At 35.2% G+C, this 20,175-nt stretch overlaps 3 protein-coding genes across 3 annotated transcripts; all 3 read right to left on the reverse strand.

The window, feature by feature from the left end:
- Positions 1–6,626: 6,626 nt before the first annotated feature.
- LOC109208197 (fimbrin-1-like) lies at positions 6,627–14,663 on the reverse strand. The gene is made up of 14 exons (XM_019371259.1): positions 14,339–14,663; positions 14,051–14,221; positions 13,248–13,486; positions 12,975–13,146; positions 12,851–12,889; positions 12,594–12,662; positions 12,373–12,489; positions 11,251–11,462; positions 10,484–10,639; positions 10,131–10,330; positions 8,942–9,099; positions 8,759–8,855; positions 8,148–8,239; positions 6,627–7,773 (listed from the first exon to the last, which is right to left on the reverse strand). Exons 1-14 carry the CDS (start codon positions 14,420–14,422, stop codon positions 7,129–7,131), a joined length of 2,451 nt encoding a protein of 816 aa, XP_019226804.1. The 5' UTR covers positions 14,423–14,663; the 3' UTR covers positions 6,627–7,128.
- Positions 14,664–16,848: 2,185 nt separating this feature from the next.
- On the reverse strand, positions 16,849–18,021 carry LOC109208185. The gene has a single exon (XM_019371242.1). It carries the CDS (start codon positions 18,019–18,021, stop codon positions 16,849–16,851), a length of 1,173 nt encoding a protein of 390 aa, XP_019226787.1.
- Positions 18,018–18,854, reverse strand: LOC109208186 (zinc finger MYM-type protein 1-like). Its single transcript, XM_019371243.1, has one exon. The coding sequence runs from the start codon at positions 18,852–18,854 to the stop codon at positions 18,018–18,020; it is 837 nt and encodes a 278-aa protein (XP_019226788.1).
- Positions 18,855–20,175: the final 1,321 nt, after the last annotated feature.

A 20,175-nucleotide genomic window follows, 5' to 3' on the forward strand; every position in this document is an offset into this window, starting at 1 on the left:
ACCAGTAATTAGGGGCCGCTCGACAAAATATGGGGCCTAAGGCGAAAATAAAAATTGATGCCTTAAATTTTTTTAATTATTATTATTTACTCTTAAAATTGATACTAAAGAAGTTATAATCAGTTTTAATTATTACCAATGGCTAACCAATTTGTTTAATCTTTCTTGTGTATCATATTGAACTTTATTGATTTAGTTTTAAAAAAAAATCAATCGAGGCAACTGATATAAAAATTATTAACGGTAATTGAATTAGCACTTTTTACCTGATTGGGTTTGCCATTAGAGTATTCTTCTACTTATACAATTTCTCTTAGTACTTTTTGTAGGGAAATAACACCGAAAATAACAACAATAATAATACTGTAATAATATTATTTGTGAGCGAAAATACACTAACTGGCTTGAGTCGTGCTGGGCACTGTCCTAAGAAACTATTTCAGCCGTGTGAAATGTTTCTCCAGGATTAAATAAGCTTACCTCTATTTTATTTAGAGGATACAGAAATCAGCAAAATTAAATATTACACAAATCCAGCTAGTAGGAAAAAAGGAAGAACAACTAATATGTAATGTTAATTAAATATTATAGAAAAGAAATTAGAAGGAAGAAGAAAGAGACGTATGAGAAGGATGTGTGATGATTGAAATTGGCTTAAAGGAAGACCCTTTTATAGGCAAAAAAACTTAAGGCTTTCCTTGCCATTTGTCAAGTTCCTTGCCATTTGTCAAGTCTCTTGCCAAGACTTGCATGCATCTTGCCATTTATCTCTTCTAGACGGCTTCCACATGGTCTTCTTCAAGACATTTATCAACAAAGGTTTAAAATATTGCCACAGTCCCCCACTATTTTAAAGACTTTTTGAAATAGACTTGCTGGATTTGCATGGTCCAAATGTAATAGGTTTGGTATCTTCTGGACTATGAACCAAACTTAGACCAATAAAATTTAACTCACAAAATTACTGGTGAAATATAATATTTCCATGAACCAATAATTCTTATTTTAAGTCAGAGATTTTATCAATCACATTTTGACCCCCGGTAATTTTACTGTTCAATGCGGTTTTGCGCCAATAGGCCATGCGCTTGCCTGGTTATTCATGAGAGCTCTAGAGACTAGGCCAAAAATCTCATAGGAGCGGCCCACTTCACTCTCATATAGGTGAATTCATCAAGTGTGTACTGCTTTTAAATTCACCATCCATAAAGACTATGAATTTCATTAAGAGTTATAACTCAGCCTCTCAATTAGTAGCAGTCAAGCACTCTTTTTTAGTGCACCAGTGCCAATATCGACTTGTTATTACCCATATAAACCTAATTCATGGGATCTCCAATCACATAGGTTGGGTTACCATCTCTATTGACAACATGTCGGCCTTAACCCCATCTCTTTTGAGGTTTGAAGAATTAATTTTCTTCCTACAGGTTTAGTCAGAGGATCGGCCAAATTAATTTCCGACTTCACATAATCAATGGAAATTATTCCATCTCTCAGCAGCTGCTTTATGACATCATGTCTCAATTTCACGTGTCTACTTTTACAATTATAAGATTTATTATTTGCTATAGCTATTGCCGCTTGGCAATCACAGTGTATAGATACAGGAGGCAATACGTCCTTTATTAACGGGATATTAGCTAAGAAGTTTCTTAGCCATTCAGCCTCAGAACCAGCTAACTCCAGAGCTACAAACTCTGATTCCATAGTCGATCTAGCGATGATCGTCTGTTTAGCTGATTTCCACGATATTGCACCACCACCAAGGGTGAATACATATCCACTAGTGGATTTTGTCTCATCTGAATCAGAGATCCAATTTGCATCACTGTACCCTTCTAAAGTAGAAGGAAATCCACTATATAGGATACCACAATTCATGGTTCCTCTCAAACATTTCATTAGTCTAGCTAATGCAGACCAATGCTCTCTGTTGAGATTATGAGTATATCTACTCAGTCTACACACTGCATTGGCTATATTAGGCCTTGTAAAATTCATTACATGCATCAGACTCCCAATAATCTGAGCATATTTAGACTGAGCAACTGGTGTCACCATTATTCTTTTTCAACTTAGAGTTAGCATCAAAAGGAGTGCTCACAAATGTGACATTAAAATATTCAAACTTCTTAAGAAGTCTCTCAATATAATGTTCTTGTGACAACATTATTCCATCTTCACTCCTTATAACTTTAACTCCCAATATTGTATTTACTTCACCCGGATCTTTCATATCAAAATTAGCTGACAGAAATAATTTTGTACTTTGCACAATATTTAAATTTGTATCAAATATAAGCATGTCATCAACATATAGACATATTATCACATAATCATTGTCTATAACTTTAGTATAAACACATTTATCCACCTCAACTGAAGAAAAACCGTCTCTGAGTAAGACTTATTCAAATTTCTCATACCACTGTTTAGGATCTTGTTTAAGGCCATAAAGAGATTTAATTAATTTACAAACTTTATTTTCTTGTCCAGGAATAACATAGCCTTCTTGAACCATATAAATCTCTTCTTCTAAATCACCATTTAGAAAAGCAGTTTTCACATCCATTTGGTGGATAAAAAGCTTACGGATTGAAGCTAAGGCAATTAAAATTCGAATAGAAAAAATTCTAGTCACTGGTGCAAATGTATCAAAATAATCTATATTTTATTTTTGAAAAAATCCTTTTGCTACTAACCGAGCTTTATATTTATCTAAAGACCCATCAGGATTAAATTTCTTTTTAAAGATCCATTTACAACTAATAGGTTTTGCACCAGGAGGTAAGTCAGTTAAAATGCATGTATTATTTTTCTTAATAGAATCAATTTCAACTTTTATTGCCTCTTTCCAATATTTAGCATCTGGAAAAGATATAGCTTCAAAATAATTTGATGGTTCATTATCGGCAAGAAATGTTTGAAAATCATTTCCATATGAAAAATATTCTTTCCTAGGCCTTTTACTCCTTCTTAATTCCTCATTAGAGGTAATTTCACTATTTATTTCAACAGGTGTATGAGAATTTTTATCAGATAGTGGAAAAATATGTTCAAAGAATTCTGCATTCTTTGTCTCAATTATAGTATTGCAATCAAGCACATCACTTTTTAAAACAAAAAATCTATATGCAGCACTATGTTCAGCATATCCAATAAGCATGCAATCAGCAGTTTTAGAACCTATTTTTCTCTTTTTAGGTTCAGGCAAAAGAACTTTAGTAAGGTACCCCCACACTTTTAAATATTTCAAGTTAGGTTTAAAGTCCCTCCACAATTCATACGGAGTTTTGCCAGTTCTTCTATGTGGTATTCTATTTTGTAAGTGACATGCAGATAAAATAGCTTCACCCCACAAATTATCAGGAGCATTAGAACTAACTAACATAGAGTTCATCATCTCTTTCAATGTTCTATTTTTCCTTTCAGCCACTCCATTTGACTCAGGTGAATAAGGCGGAGTTACTTCATGAATAATTCCATTATTTTCACAAAATTTATTTAAAGATAAATATTCTCCAGCTCTATCTGATCTAAATCTCTTGATTTTCCTACTAAGTTGATTTTCAACCTCAGTTTATAGGAAATAAAAGCATTAAATGCATCATCTTTATTTCTAAGCAAATACAACTTAGTATATCTAGAAAAATCATCAATAAAAGTCACATAATATCTTTTACCACCTCTAGTCATAGTCTGCTTCAAGTCGCCTAAATCAGTGTGAATTAAAGATAACAATTCAGTTTCTCTATTTATGGAAAAACAGGTCTTTCTAGTACTTTTAGCTTCAGCACAGATTTTACACTTGTTAATATTATTTGAGTCTAAACCAGATATTAATCCTAGTGACTGCATTTTCTTTATATATGTGACATTAACATGTCCTAGTCTAGCATGCCATAGAGAAATAGACTCAACCATATAAGCAGAAGTAGATACATTTCCATTGATAACATTAGAAATATTAAGTACAAAGAGCCCTTGGTTACAATAGCCCTTTCCCACAAACACATTATTTTTGGTCATTATTCTCTTATCAGATTCAAATGACACTTTCACTCTGGCTCTTCCCAACAAGGATACAGAGATCAAGTTTGCCCTCATAGTAGGAACATGTAGTACATCAACAAGGGCTAAAGTTTTCCCCGAAGTGAGTTTCAGGAGAACTTTACCCTTACCCAAGACTTTGGTAGTACTTGAGTCTCCAAGGTAGACTTCTTCTCTATCATCCTCTACAGGAGTATAAGAGGAAAATGCTTCTCGATTTGCACAAATGTGTCGAGTAGCCCCAGAGTCTATTACCCATTCTTTTGCATGTGCTACAATGTTTACTTTAGAAATGACAGCTGCAATAATATCACCTCCTTCAGCTAAGTTAGCCTTAGGAGTATTAGTTTTTTCTTTGTCATTTCTTGCTCTGTACTTGCACTGTGAGGCATGATGGCCTGGTTTTCCACAAACAAAACAAGAGCTCTTTTTTCTTTTAAGATTAGGAATTTTAGGCTTGCAACCTTGAGACTTATTCTCGTACCTTTTGTGGTTGTTGTTGCTGCTTTGCACTAAGTTTGCTTTGAGAGCTGTCATCCTAGATTTGGCAGATTCTTTTCTGTTGGAATCTTCAATTAGGATGTGGGTCACAATATCCTCAATGGTGAAATTTTTCTGTTTGTGCTTTAAGTTGTTTTTGTAGTCACTCCATGAGTCAGACAGCTTCTCAATTAGCACTCCAGCAGCAAACTTTTCTGGTAAAGACATCCCCTCGACCTTCAAATCTTCTAACAATTTTTGAAATTCGTTGATTTGTATGTTCATCTCTTTATCATCTCTCATCTGCCACTGATAAAATTTTCCTACTACAAATTTTTGTTTTGTAGCATCTTCAACAGTGAATTTTTTAATTAAAGCTTCCCATATAGCTTTTGCTTCTTTATAACTGCAATACACGTCAAACAGTTCGTTAGAAACAGTTTGCAATATTGTATGACGGCATACCTTGTTGGCATATTGCCATGATTCCATTATTTTATTATCAGCGTCTGCACTAGGTTGTGGATGCAGCAGTGCATGTGCAACACTATGGACATCAAGCAGTGAGAAAATGCGTTCTTGCCAATGCTTGAAATTTTCATTGGCGAAAATTTCAATATTTGACACATCTGGAAATGGCCTGGCATATGGCAGTGCAACTGGGGCTGGAGCAGCGGACGTAACACCAATATTGGCGGTATCAGTAGTATTTTCAGCATCAGTTTTATTTGCCATAGTTTCTTAGATTGTAGGGAAATGACACCGAAAATAATAATAATAATAATAATAATAATAATAATAATAATAATAATAATAATAATAATAATAATACTGCAATAATATTATTTGTGAGCGAAAATACACTAACTGGCTTGAGTCGTGCTGGGCACTATCCTAAGAAACTATTTCAGCAGTGTGAAATATTTCTCCAGGATTAAACAAGCTTACCTCTATTTTATTTAGAGGATACAAGAATTAGCAAAATTAAATATTACACAAATTCAGCTAGTAGGAAAAAAGGAAGAACAACTAATGTGTAATATTAATTAAATATTATAGAAAAGGAATTAGAAGGAAGAAGAGAGAGACGTATGAGAAGGATGTGTGTTGATTGAAATTGGCTTAAAGGAAGACCCTTTTATAGGCAAAAAAACTTAAGGCTTTCCTTGCCATTTGTAAGTCTCTTGCCATTTGTCAAGTCTCTTGCCAAGACTTGCATGCATCTTGCCATTTATCTCTTCTAGAAGGCTTACACATGGTCTTCTTCAAGACATTTGTCAACAAAGGTTTAAAATATTGCCACACTTCTAATTCTAAATATAAGTCGAAACAGATAATACTATAAATATAACTACTATGTTTCAAGAGACATTCACTGTTAAGGAACAATTTTAATAGTTACTTATCAAATTAGCTTGAAAAATGTCTATAAAGGCACTCAAAGAATTAAGAAAAATTATTCTAAACTAATATTTGTAAGAAGATCGATTTAAATTGGGACAAATTAAAGACAGAAAATAACTAGTAACTACAATTTAAGAGTTGTAAAACTTTTAGCTATAACTATTTGAACCAAATGATTTGAAAATTCTAATTAGTGCATAATTATTAAATATTATAAACTATATATTCTCTATAGATTTTGGGTCCCTGAGTATTTTGGGGGCCTAAAGCCATTGCCTTAGTGGCCCTAGGCTCCAGCCGGCCCTGCCAGTAATATACAACAACAACAACAACAACAACAACAACCCAGTAAAATCTCACAAGTGGGGTCTGGAGAAGGTAATGTGTACGCAGACCTTACCCCTCCCCGATGGGGCAGAGAGGCTATTTTCAATAGACCCTCGGCTCAAGCAGACGGAAAAGGCGAGAAGAAACAATATATTAGTACCATCAACAGAAATCATAGAAATAATATTATAAAAACCAAAAACTAGATGACAAGCAATAACAATAACTAGTAATCACGGCCGGGTGCGATGTTTTAAAATAACAACAGTGAAAGTGTCCCAGAAAATAAAACAACTGCAAGTAATATAAATCTAGCACGACACTTGCACCAAAGCTGGGCCATAACTCTTGCGAACTGACCAAACCTCAAAATTGAAAACGTCCTCAACATTCAAAAAATACACTTTTAATGTGCGTTTACATCAAAAAATGCACAATGATTATATAAAACACGAATAACCCTTCTACCCCCAAATCCTGCTACCTCAAAAAACAGTCTATCCAAACTTCAGGATACTAGCAGTATACATCGTCTGCGTATTCATGAGCATGAATCATTGGGAAAATTTTCACAATCTAAGCCATACATCAAATGGACCAAACGCTACTTACATTCAAAAAGAAATATCTATATAAAACTAGCAGGAAACAAAATTGGAAAAAGTACAGTTGTTCTCCAAAGGTGTGTACTATCTTCCTGAATTGATAACATTGTGTACTTAAATCTATATTCGTATCTAATCACATTTCGCACTTTACTATCATTCATCTAAAAACACATTCTCTTTGTTTATTTTCGTTGGTCTTGCTTTCTCCCCTTGCTTATTCTCTGTCCCTTGAGCTTGTAAAACAGACAACTTCCAACTAATGTTCATTATCTGGTTTTGTACCCTCATTTTCAACTTCATGTGAGAGGCCACTCTGTTGTTCTGTATCCTCAAGTTGCGGGGATGAGGGCATATCTGATGGTATTTCCACATTTTCAGCATCCGTGCAAACGTCTGTTGGTATCTCTGCACTTTCAGCATCCCTGTGCACATCTGTTGGTATCTCTGCACTTTCAGCATCCCTGTGCACATCTGTTGGTATCTCTGCACTTTCAGCATCCCTGTGCACATCTGTTGGTATCTCTGCATTTTCAGCATCCCTGTGCACATCTGATGGTATCTCTGCATTTTCAGCCTGCTCCGGGGATGCTAACACATCAGACGACGCATCATCATCTGCCAACTTTGACACTTCAGCGATTAGTTGGCTTTCTTCATCTCCATAGACAGATGGTGCTGGAGATGCATCCACCACAGGAGAGGATGCTCCACTAATTGACGGTGCAGGGGATGCATCAGGCGAAGCAGCAATCAAGGGGGACATTGAACCATTTGTAGATCGTACTGGTGATGCATCAGTTATAGTACTCGCAGGAGATGCCGACTCCGCCTCTTCTGCTGTCTGCTGAAGGCTCCAGTACATTATGCTGGCAGTGAGAGTAAGGATCATCTTTTGGTTAACCTGTCCACCACGTGACCCCAAGAAGGATAGTGTTACAATCAGATCTCATGATGACATCTTTGTCCAGGAAAGATCATAGGAAAAGCTATAGTGTGCATACTTCTCACTGTATTGTTAAAAGGACATAGAATTGAGTTGTTCTGTTATAAACATGTTTTGAATTCCCGGAATGGTTTTATTTTTTCAACCCTGCAAAGATTGTACTGCATTTGTCTGGTCTTTGTTAAGACCCTTATAACCCACTCCACCCCCACCCCCACCCCCAGCCCAAGAGAGAAGTTTGCCTACTTTAATTGATTCCCATGGACACAAATGACTAGCTGCAATTCGCAATGATAGAAAGTACATAACAAGCAACATTATAGCATTCTCACCTCCATGATATCCTCAGGCAACAGAAAGATAGAGCACCCAAGTTTCCGTGCAACGCTGATGATATAAGTAGCATTCAATTTCTTTGCCTCATCTGTTAGGAAGCAACAATAGAAAGTTCAGTTCAGAGCACAGCACCCAGTAGATGAGAAGTACAGATTAAATTTCTAAAAGAAGTAGATCGAATAAAGAGCCAAAGATGTGTGAGACCCTCTTGTGCTACAACTCCTTTTGAAAATTGCTGTATTCTTTCCGGTGTTGTTAGAAAGAAGACCACAAGCATTAAAAGCCAAGGAAGGTAGTTGTTCAGCTAGAAAGCCAAATTCCAATCCTTATTTAACACTAAGGAAGCATGTGGAGCTAGTTGCTCCGCTAGAAAGTCAATTCTTCAATCCTTATTTAACACTAAGTGTATGAAGCTAGTTGCTCGTGCTAGAAAGTCGAATTCATTATTGCAAACGCAAGTCCATATTCCTAACACGGAAGTGGAAGTGAAGCCTGTGGCAGATAACTACACAAAGAATGTATTGAAAGACGACCTCGCTCCATGCCCATTTCCCAAAAGCCAAGAAGAGAAAAAGAAAGGTAAATATTGCAAGAATCCATTCCATACCACTTTCACCCTTGGTAACAAGATTCCAATTAACAACCCTTGGCTCCACAGCACTGAGAAGCTCGAGAAAGAATAATCCACTTGAAAGATTCTTATCCTAAACAAAATCAACGAATTGTAAGTCAGAATCAGATAGTCAAGGTTGAAATTACACCAATTGAACAGGAACTGGTGATACTACACCTTAAAACTCTCCATTTTAGATGTTCTTCCAGTGCTTTTCACTTTTTTGTTTGCCCAAACTAGAATATCAGCATCAGTAATCTCCTTCCCTCGGAAACGCGATCTCAAGTTCTTCAAAAGCTGAAGCATATTAAACCTCATCAACTGCCACAGGAAAGCTGGAAAAGGATGTATAAGTGGAAACATAAGTCATGTGCTAAGAGGCAGTAGTTACAAGGCTTGTACATGTCGTAATAGCAGATAATTCATAGAACCAAAACTAAGATATTTAGTTGCATGAGCAACATAATCACATTGAAACACACACACAAGATGAGAAAGTTCGCACAGCGGAGCTCACATAATATGTAGACTGCTAAACCAAGAATTATGATGATTCAGTATTTGCAACCACTATTTAAAAGCTTTAAGAGTAATACAACTAAACTTCTTCATCCATTAAGATTAAAATGCTTTTTCTTTGACAGTCCAGTTATACAGACTACTCATTTACAGGGTCTTAGAAGATTTCTGCACTTTTAGCACCATAATAATAACTGATCACTTCCAACTATATATGACCAAAGACTATATGTAACAAATAGTTGAAATCTAACATCCTTAGTTTGCCAGCATATTAAAATTAAATCATTATACAGACTGTATAGAGAAAAATCAATTACGGTAGGATGATGAACTAAACGTTACTTGATGCTATACTTTATGATAACAATAAAGTAATAATGCAAGCAAATTAATCTTTTCTATCTTTTGACAGGAGTTATTAGATATAATCTTTTCTATCTTTTGACAGGAGTTATTAGATAATATCCTCAACCACAACCTCACATCAGCAAGAAATCTACGCAATCATGCAAAAGCCATTTCACGAAAGGATTGGTTTTTCCAGGTCCATAGAGTTTTATCAACTACCTTGAAAAGGAACCAATGCATTCTTCAGACAACATAGTAACTAGGGTAGGGACGGGAAACTTTTGGTGTCGGATGCAGTCAAGAATGATAACAGGAAGATAACCAAATAATGTATTCCAGCTTTCCAGCTCCGCACAAATAAATATGATAATACAAGTACAGATGAGACAGAATCTTGGAAGCTCAAGTAGATTATAAAGCAATTTAGGTTCCCAGAGAGCCATGAAGAGAAATAAGCCTCACTATGAAACATATAAGTTTTGTTTTGCAACATTACCAAGTATAAGCTTCTTATTCCCTTGGACAAAGTCATTTCCACCCACATTTACAAGGGAAAGTTTCAACTGCTTCCCAATCCTGACAACTTGGTTGCAGTTTTCTACTTTCCGAAATGGCATTTTAATTGGAGGTTTTGTTGCGTGCTTCCAATTAACAGATCCTGGAGAAACCTTGTCCAATACTTCCAAAAGTACCCATCTGCGAAAATGGATGGAAAAGTTGATGCGTCAAAGATAATAGCAGCTGAAGCAGAGCTATTTTCTACCTACAAATTCCAATTACTACTTTTTTACTAGCACGTCCTTTTTTGGTGTCTGGGGTGAGCCATGTTTATGCAGACCTATCACTTACCCATTTCTGACATCTTCAAACAAATTATTGACGTAAGAGTTTATCCCGAGACTATTAATCCATAGTCGGAAGCATCTCTCTTCCCTGGAAATTAGCTCGTCGTCTGTCATCATCTCTGCAAAGGAGACCTTCTTGCTGTCAGTAGACAATCCACTCCTGAAAAAGAACAGCATTGCTCATAAAGGGCCTTCCTCTTCAATTAAAAACAACTAGCTACCCTCTCATCTAGCAACTAAAAGACAAAATCCAAACACTACATTCAAAGCAACTAAACGCAAAGATTAGCCTCATTCAAATATAGAATAGCAACAAGAGGCTTCAAAACATCATTCAAAGGTTAAATGCAGATGGCAACTTTTGTAGGTACATGCTTCTAGCTAATCAAGCTAAACGGAGCATCAAATAGGAATAACTTCCAAATAGATATTTAAGCAACAAAAAGGAGAGGAAAATGAAGCCATACATGCACAGAAAATACATGATCAGCTCATATAGCAGTTAAAATTGTTCCTTGCGATTAATGTGATCTAAATCCTCTTCGGGTTCTATGATTTGTGTCCCCAAGTATCGCGGTGAGCGCAACTACAGAAGGAGCCACAAAAGACAAAAAGTGTAGCCATGTTAAGTTCCTACCTCTGGTGGAATATCTGTATAAGAAAAGGCAAGACCTAATTGGCTGAGCCGTCAACTATGTGCTTTATATCAAGCTGAGCACAACAACAAAAGCCATAAAAGATAAAAAGAATGTAGCCAAGTTAGCTTCCTACCTCTGATGGAATATCTGTGCAACAAAAGCAAGATTTAAGTTGGAAGAGCCTTCAACGATGTCCTTCGGATCTAGATATCTTTTGCAATCCATTTTCTCTGCATGCTCAAGAACTAAGTTAGCTCTCTCAGTGGGATCCTTGACATCCAAAGTCGCTGGGCTGCAATGCTCTGGTGCAAGTACATTAAGAAGGTAAGCATAGGCCTCCCCGTCCTGCAGAGAAAGCGTAAATATGTAATTGCCAAGAGGCCATATGCAGCTATGAATGTAGATCTTTGAATTAAAACGGGTCAAGACTAGTCAAGGTGTAGCTTAGATATTGCACTACACTGTTTTGCTATATTGTACCATGAACTACACTGGAATGTGCATTTGCATCTTTATTTCTACAATTAACTTTATAAGAAACTTAATACAAAATTTCAGAATCCAACTAGGATTTTCATAATAAACACAAAATCGAAGTCTTGACTGCAATGACATGCTTCCTACCAGACCTCAAATGAACTTTTGGGATCTGTCCTCTCCAATATTAAAGATAGAGCAGCAAATATGATCATCATTTAAATAAGTTCCACATTTCTTCTGATAAGTCGAAGTTATATATTCCACATATATTTCTTCCTCCCAAATTAGATAATCCATTTGACAAGCTAGGAAATTGAGAAAAGGAGTTTAAATGGTAACCGTATCATAGCTTACTACATATATTTGAACTAATATTAGAAGTAAGTGTGGAGATAGGGTAATTTGTTGCAAAGATCCGACATCAAAGGCATATCGGAATCACTTCGAATTTTTTCAGATGCAGAACTGTCATTTGAAGAATTAAAAGTTGATCAAACCAATCAGATGAAATGAGTACTAAACCTTTATGTTATTTCTAATTTTAGAAAAGGAAAAATCCACTACTTACAGGGTTCAGGTAATCTGAGAACACATAAATGGGAAATTAGGTCAGTCAAAATTCAAAGGATGGAGTATTACAATTTGGCATGCACCTAGTGATATGGAATTAATTGAAGTATCATCTTACTCTGTAGAAACAAGAATACATTTACAGAAAACTTCTTTACTTGTTGATATTGGGAGGAGAGGGGGGAAAAGGATGGTACATGCATACCTTCAGGTCAGAAGAAAAATTTGCTACTGTTTTCTTGTAACCAGCTTTCTTTAGATGAAAATTCATCCATTTTAGTAAGAGCTTTTCTGGTGCTAACCCCATGAGCTCCTCAACATCCTGAACAAGTTAAGAATAATGGGATATTTGTTTGTATAGTTCGTAAACATGCGAATGGATAGAAATAAAAGTACAGTCACGTTGGACAAGAGGGATTAAATTACATTGCTGTCCTCCACCAGTTCGACGAGCTGAGGGGTCTTCCGGAGGTTGAGATCTGCCAATAGTTGGATCTAAGATGCCACAATTGTCAAGAACCGGGTGAGAAGAGAGAGAGAGAGACAGAGAAAGAGTTAGTAAAATCAACCCAAAGATATGAAGAGCAATGCTATTAAACCAAACATAATCTGCCATAACTATCATGCCCCTTTTCCCCAAAGGCTAGGCAGAGAACACAAAGGAACAGAAATCAGGAACTAACCTTGATAATTTGAGAAATCAGCCCAAGTACTAGATGAGGCTGCAAAGATGTAGAAAAATAATTGAACACACAACTCAGAGGTATATTGAGGTAATGCAAATGAAGAGGGCAAGATTCAACTCACTCGTCCTTCAACCAGGTCTTGAGTGCCAATATTAACAACAGTGCATCCAATAGCCTTTGCAGAATTGAGGCAAAGGGTGTGATTCTCATTTCTCTCCCACGGGTTGATTACTCGTTTCATGTTAATAGCTCGCTCGTCTATTGTGCCAGGTACAGCAACATTGATCAGCTTACTAATGAACCACAGAAAGAAAACTATAATGAGCCCACAGAAACTCTTGTCATAAATTTGCACATACTTCGGAGTATCACAAAGCAGGTTAAGTTTAAATACCATAAAAGAACTCCATCCTTTGCCAGATCAAACAAAGCATTCGAAGCTGGATCGACTGGAAGAAATTGCTTTAAGAATGGATCGTCTCTTAGATAGCTGTTTATATGAGCTACATATGATGCTTTCTCTGATTCACTGATCGTGTGAAGAAGTGTAGTTGTGGAGGCCTTCAGGAAGGAAGACGAATTTTTAGAACTGCCTAATTTAGAGGCAGCTCGAGCTTGCAGATTCAAGTATGTCTGTTCATAACAAGCAATGATACAAAATGTCACTAAACCAAAAATCCAGAATAATGAGGTCAAAGTACTGTAAATTCCACTTACTAGGTAATCAGCTAGAACCTAGAACCCCCGATAACTGATTTACCTATATATTTAAGTTATATACACTGATCAGTGTAGTAATTATTTTGCTCTAGCAGTGAATTTTAACGTGTGATAGCAAGTTTAATTACCAAAAAACACTAGATTATCAAGTAATTTAAATATAATTACCTAATAAGTGACCTGATTGTGTAAATAATTCAGTCTATACAATTTAAACTTGCTATGGATTTAAGTTATATACACTGATTATATAGTTTTTTTTTTTTTTTTACAGTATTAGTGAATTTAACTTGTGATAGTTGGTTAGTACCATTTTTACTAGATTACCAGATAATGCCTATCAAGTAATTTCCGTGTAATTACCTGACCTGAAACTCAGTAAATATTTGTTCATTTCCATTCCATCAATGGCAAAAGAGTAAACAAACCAAATGTCACTAATGGAAATAAATATAATTAACTTAATTAGATACTCACTTTAAGGAAGCTTTCGAAATCAATCTCATCATTGACGTCGGAACCTGATTCAGCCAAGATATTCCGGATCTCTTCCGCATTAAACATCTCATTGAAAGCCTTTAATTTCGCCATCAAAGGCGGCAAGTCTCCAATTGTAACTTTTCCATTCTGATTCTTAACTGAAATGAACTAACGAGACCAAAAAAACAAATAAAACAGTAAAAATCATTAACTCTTAACAACAGATTAATCAACATGGACAATCGGAAAACAACACATCAAGGAGATGAAAGAGTCGAGTCTTACTTTGGATTTAAGGCTGCGAAGTTCGACTTGAGTGAATTGACTTTGAAGCCATTGATCAGAAACAAAAACACCAACGAAAGACATCACCAATTACTATTACTAGTAATTAAATAGCTGTAGCAACTTGTTTTCTTGTATTTTTCAAGCTTTGACTGTTTTTGTCAATAATAGAAAAGAGACTGTAACAAAGAGAGAGATATGGTGTTTGCTTGGATATGGAGCAAAAACAGAGGAGGAGAGAGAGAGAGAGAAGTTTTGGGCAGAGGACACGCAAAGACTATGAGGCGGAGAAGCGAGTTAAGGAAGGGGTGCTGTGATGGAGGCCCACTTTGATAAGGTGGGTACCCAATATAAGGGAGGCCGTAAATGCTATGAGCTTCTTCTTTTGAACAACTCAGCCTTCTATTTTACACCTCAGCATTTACTACGTCATTTTTGTTTTTGGCACCTACCTCTCCCTATATACCCAACTGTATTTATCTTGGGACATTTCTTCGCTTTTTTTTTTTCTTCTTGGTTTGCACTTTGAGGGTGTTTGGCTAAGCTTATAAGCTGGTCAAACTGGCTTATAAGTATTTTTTGGCTTATCTATGCGTTTGGTAAAATTAAAAGTGCTTATAAGTTAAGTGTTTATAAGCCAAAAATAAGCCAAAAGTCATAAGTTGGTCTCCCCCAACTTATCAAATTTTAGCTTATAAGCACTTTAGGTTTGACCAATATATTTACTGTTCTTTCCCTAAAATACTTCTTTTTAAAACAAAACTCTTCGTATACCTAGTTCTTCAGCTGCTTATTATTAATTTCAGCATTTTTATCCAAACACGTAACTGCTTATTTCTTAAATCAACTTCAACACTTAAAAGTGCTTTTCAGTACCTAATGCTTATCAGTTACTCTAAATCAGCTAAGCCAAACGGGCTCTTACAAATATTTCTTTTAACTTTTTTTGTTTTCCTTCGATAATGGAGGGGTTGGGGTGTTAAATTTCGAAAATATTTGCTTTTGTATCAGATTAATAAATTGAATTTTGTAAGAGTTACTAGTGAGGCACTTGTAGCAAATTTAAGCATCGCATTCATTATTTTAGCGCAAACTTGCAAATTGAATTAATTTTCTAAAGCAGGCTGACAAAGGAGTTTGATAGCCTGTTTGGTAAAGCTTTATTTTAATGGCCAAAAATATTTTTTTTTATAAAATTAAATGTTTGGCTAAGTTTTAGACGGGAAAACATTCTTTTAACTAGAAGTAGAAGCAGTTTTTGAAAAACGGAAAAAATAGTTTCTTTTTAAAAAAAGAAAGATTTTTGAGATAAAGAAACCATTTGGCCAAGCTGCCAAAAATTACTTATTTCGATAAGTGCTTTTGCTCAAAAATGCTTTTTAAAAAAGTACTTTTGAAAAATTACAGTTGTGTTTGGCTAGTTCATTTGAGAACTACTTTAATAAGCATATTGTGTTTGGATAATCTTTTCAAAAAGTACTTTTAAGTGTCAGATTACGAGAAAAAAAATACATATTCAATTACAAATAGTATATTATTTAAAAGAGAGAAATGAATTTAAATATTTATTATAAAAATATTTTTTCTTATTTAATTAGAAAATAAAATATAAAGTAAAAAATATATATTAAAGAATTTAATCAATATAATTTTCATCCAAAGCAATAATAGTAGGCATTTGGTATTACTTATTTTTTACATGGTAATTTAAATATATCAAAATATAATTATTCAATAAAAAATTAAAAATCTACTTCGTTAATTCTATATAGAAAAAGAGAACTATGTATAGTTGAGAAACTATTTTAAAGAAGAAAGGAGAAGAAAAATAAAAATACAATAGAAATAAAATAAATAAAAAGAAAGTGATGGTAGAAACAAAAAGGAAAAGGAAAAAAATAAAATTGTTGAGGATAATTTGAAAAATAGTACTATAAATTTATAGCAAGGATACTTTTTTCTTAAAACATTTAATTTTCTGCTTCTGCTTCTACTTTTTGGAAGAAGCTAAACTTTGTAGCTTCTTTTCAAAAGCAGAGAAATGCTCAAAAGCATTTTTCCATCTTGGCCAAACACATCAAATTTCTATTTTTAAAAAAAGTGCTTTTCGTGATAAAAAAAAAAGTACTTTTGGCCTCCTAGAAACTTGGCCAAACAGGCTCAAAATGCACGTTAAAGCACTTTTTAAAAGATTAGTTAAACACTTATTGCTGCTCAAAGCAGAGGCGGACCCAGGAATTAAGCGTTACGGGGGCACCATTATTTTTAGTATGCCAATCACCAACAATAAAGTTCGGGTGTAACTCTTTGAAATGACTATGATGATTTATCATCAAAATAAAAACAACAACATTATCAAATACCATTAACTTGATACTAATATAACAAAAGTATATTGTCCACTCATAGTTGAACTCGACGCGTTTTCATATTTTGAAAACGGTCAATAATAGCATCATTGCTTATATTTACAAACACTTCCTTCTCAAAGTAACAAACTAAACAATCATTTAGAAATGCATCACCAATACTACTACACAATTCATCTTTGATGTACTCATAGATGAGAATGCTCTTTCCACCGTTGCAGTTGCGACAGGTAAAATTAAAGTCAACTTCACAAGCAAATAAACAAGTGAATAAGTCTCCACAAGATTTGTTTCAACCAATGCTTTCGCCAAATCACCAATTCCTTTCAAATCAGAGAACCTAGGGTCACCATATTGCATATGCCATATGAAAGTGTCAAGTTGGCGACTAAGATCTCGAAGCTTCAATTCACCAAACTCATCGGGATAATGCTTGGCCAACGTCATTATTCTTTCCTTATCAAAATTAGCAAATGAGTTAGTCGGATTCAAGCTAGCCATACCAAGAAGCAAGTTACTACTCACAACATCAAAACGACTATTAAGCTCCAGAAGTTGCAAATCAATCACGGCGTAAAAAAGCTCAACACGTAAGTGATGTGAATAAGTAACACTAGAAGGCCTACGCTTCGACTCTCCAGGAATATAGAATTCTTCCATCTTGGGCACCAAAATATCATGTTTTGCACAAAATAAATATACTTCATCCATCAATGGTTCCCATCCTTTATCTCTCATTCCTTGCAATCTTTCCTTTGTGATATCAAGAAATACCATGGCATTGACAATATCTTGATCTTTCTTCTGTAATGCTTTGCTCAACTCGTTTGACATTATCAATACTTTCAACATTAAGTGAAGCAAGAAAACAAATTCAAATGCTTTAATTTTACTAGAAAAAACTTCTGCTTGCAACCTATCATTAACATCACCTTCACATTCAATCACCCCAAGCACATGAACAATAGAAGAAAATAAAATAACAAAGTTATCCAATGTTTTACAATGTGATCCCCAACGAGTGTCACCTGGCCTTTGAAGCCCCCGCTCTTGATTTAATCCTTTCCCACTTTGAACTTCACCACTCTCTAACAATTGCTCCAACAATTCTGCTTGATGATCCCGAAGTTGATCTCTACGCTTAAAAGAAGCTCCAATTATATTCAACACGTTAGTAACAATAGCAAAGAAAGTCTCAACCTCCTTGTGTTTTTTAGCAACAGCTACAAGCGTCAATTGTAATTGATGTGCAAAACAATGAATAGAATATGCCCATGGAGTTTCTTGCAAAATTAAAGCTTTAAGGCCATTCATCTTTCCTGCATATTACTAGCCCCATCATAGCCTTGTCCACGTATTTTGGATGGACTTAATGAGTGTTTCATTAGCAAAGAAAGTACTGCTTCTTTTAACGACTTTGCAGATGTATCACTAACACGAACAAGACTAATAAATGGCTCGTTCACTTGGCCTTTTTTGTCAACATACCGCAAAGCAAGGGCCATTTGTTCATGGTGTGAAATATCCTTGGACTCATCAACTAATATCCCAAAATAATCTCCATCCAAGTCATCAATTATAGCTTTCACGGTCTCTTGTGCACAAGCACTCACAATATCCTTTTGAATTTTTGGCGAAGTCATCATATCATTTTTTGGAGCATGTTTTAATATAACTCTATCTACATCTGGAAGCCTATTTCCAAGCCATTCCAAAAGCCCTAGAAAAAGGCCTTTATTTTTTGAAGATTCACTTTCATCGTGACCACGAAAAGGCAATCCAAAGTCCAAGAGAAACCTTGCAATATCAATTGAGGCATTTAAACGAATTCGATGCTCAGTTTTTTGTTGATCGGATTGCTTTTCAAAAGCAGCTTGAATTGATTGAGATTGATTTGACAAGGCTAACATATTGTTGAAGCACTTATGGTGGAGATTACTTACTTCAGCAACATGTAGATCAAATCTTTCGGTTGCTTTATTCCAACCCTTAAAGCCGATTTTTGTGAAAGAGTCACCCGTGCTTCCATTAACGTAATCATTTTTGAATAAATAACAACATAAATAAAATGCGGCATCTTTCTTCACACTATACTCTAACCATCTAGAATGCGAACCTTTTAACCAACCCGAACTAAATTGGCGCATTTTCTTCCCAAATAAAGTTTTAGGAAATTTGTGATCTGGTTGGCAGGGCCCTCTTTGGATGTAGTGTCTTCTCACTTCATCCCGTGTTCTAGGGCTATATCTATCAATGGGTATTCTCTCTCCGGGGTCGGTATTAAGTGATTTCACATCAAACTCTTCGACAAGATGGGAGGAATTATCTCTAAAACTAGAACTTGGTTGAGGAGAATTAAACCTCGTCAAAAATTTGTCCATCTCAATTCACATCAAGAGAACTTCCTACAAAGCAACAATGCCAAGCAAAATAATATTTTTAATATGATTAATCAACCAAACTTTCTGAGGAGTAAAAAGAAAGAGCAAACTAATAAGTGAACATTGGTTACCGTTTGTACCAATAAAGGGGTTTTGTTAACTATTAATCAGCAACTCAAAAAGTGTCCAGTGCTCAGTGACAAAGGTTAATGAGTTCAATCGAATAACTTAACATTTAACAAGTGAAGTAGTATAAGATTACAAAAATCTATGTCAACTTTGAAAGAGATAGCATTTTAAGCAGTTATATCAAAGAGCTCACCGTTTCTAATTTTTTGAGAGTCGAACAAACAATAAATTCACAAACTAAAAGAAGTACGCCTTTTGGGGCCTTAAAATTTTTGGGGCCTAAATCAAAGGCTTTACTAGCCTCAATAAAATCAAGAAAAATTACTGAAAATTCAGAGATTCAATCAAAATAGAATAGCCAAAAGTGAGAACAAGACACAAATAAGAGGCAAGCAAAACCTTCTAGTTAAGCCCCTTCTCAATCGTATTTTAAAAGGGATTTTTTTAAACCCTAACTTAGAAACTGAAATTTACCATTAGAAAAGTGAAAACAAGATGGAGAATTCCAAGTATAATTTTTAAAATCTTACCCAGAAAAAGATTCGGCAGCTGCTTCATGCCTTAATCCCTGAAGAAAGAAACGTGTGATGTCGTGATGGTGAACAGGTGAAGGATGAAATTTGCTTTGGTTTGGGAATTGGGTTTAGAAGAAAGAACTGATGTCAAAGAGAGAGAAAAGGGAGTAGGCGTTGAAATTTATTTTGGGTTTAGAAGAACCTTATGTCAAAGAGAGAGAAAAGGGTACTAGTAGGCGTGTGCAAAAAGGGTACTAGTATGCGTTAAATTAAAGGCCTGACCAAATGAGACCCAATCAAAAAAATTATTTTGATTGTTGGACCTAAGATTCGAACCTGAGTCTTAAAGAAGCCAACTACTCCCACAAACCAACTCTTCTATCCGGTCTTTGTGACTGAGGGTGCCCCATAATATATTTATAGAGGTCCTTCCTGTATTAACT

Source organism: Nicotiana attenuata, unplaced genomic scaffold, assembly GCF_001879085.1.
Source record: "Nicotiana attenuata strain UT unplaced genomic scaffold, NIATTr2, whole genome shotgun sequence".
Lineage (NCBI taxonomy): Eukaryota > Viridiplantae > Streptophyta > Magnoliopsida > Solanales > Solanaceae > Nicotiana > Nicotiana attenuata.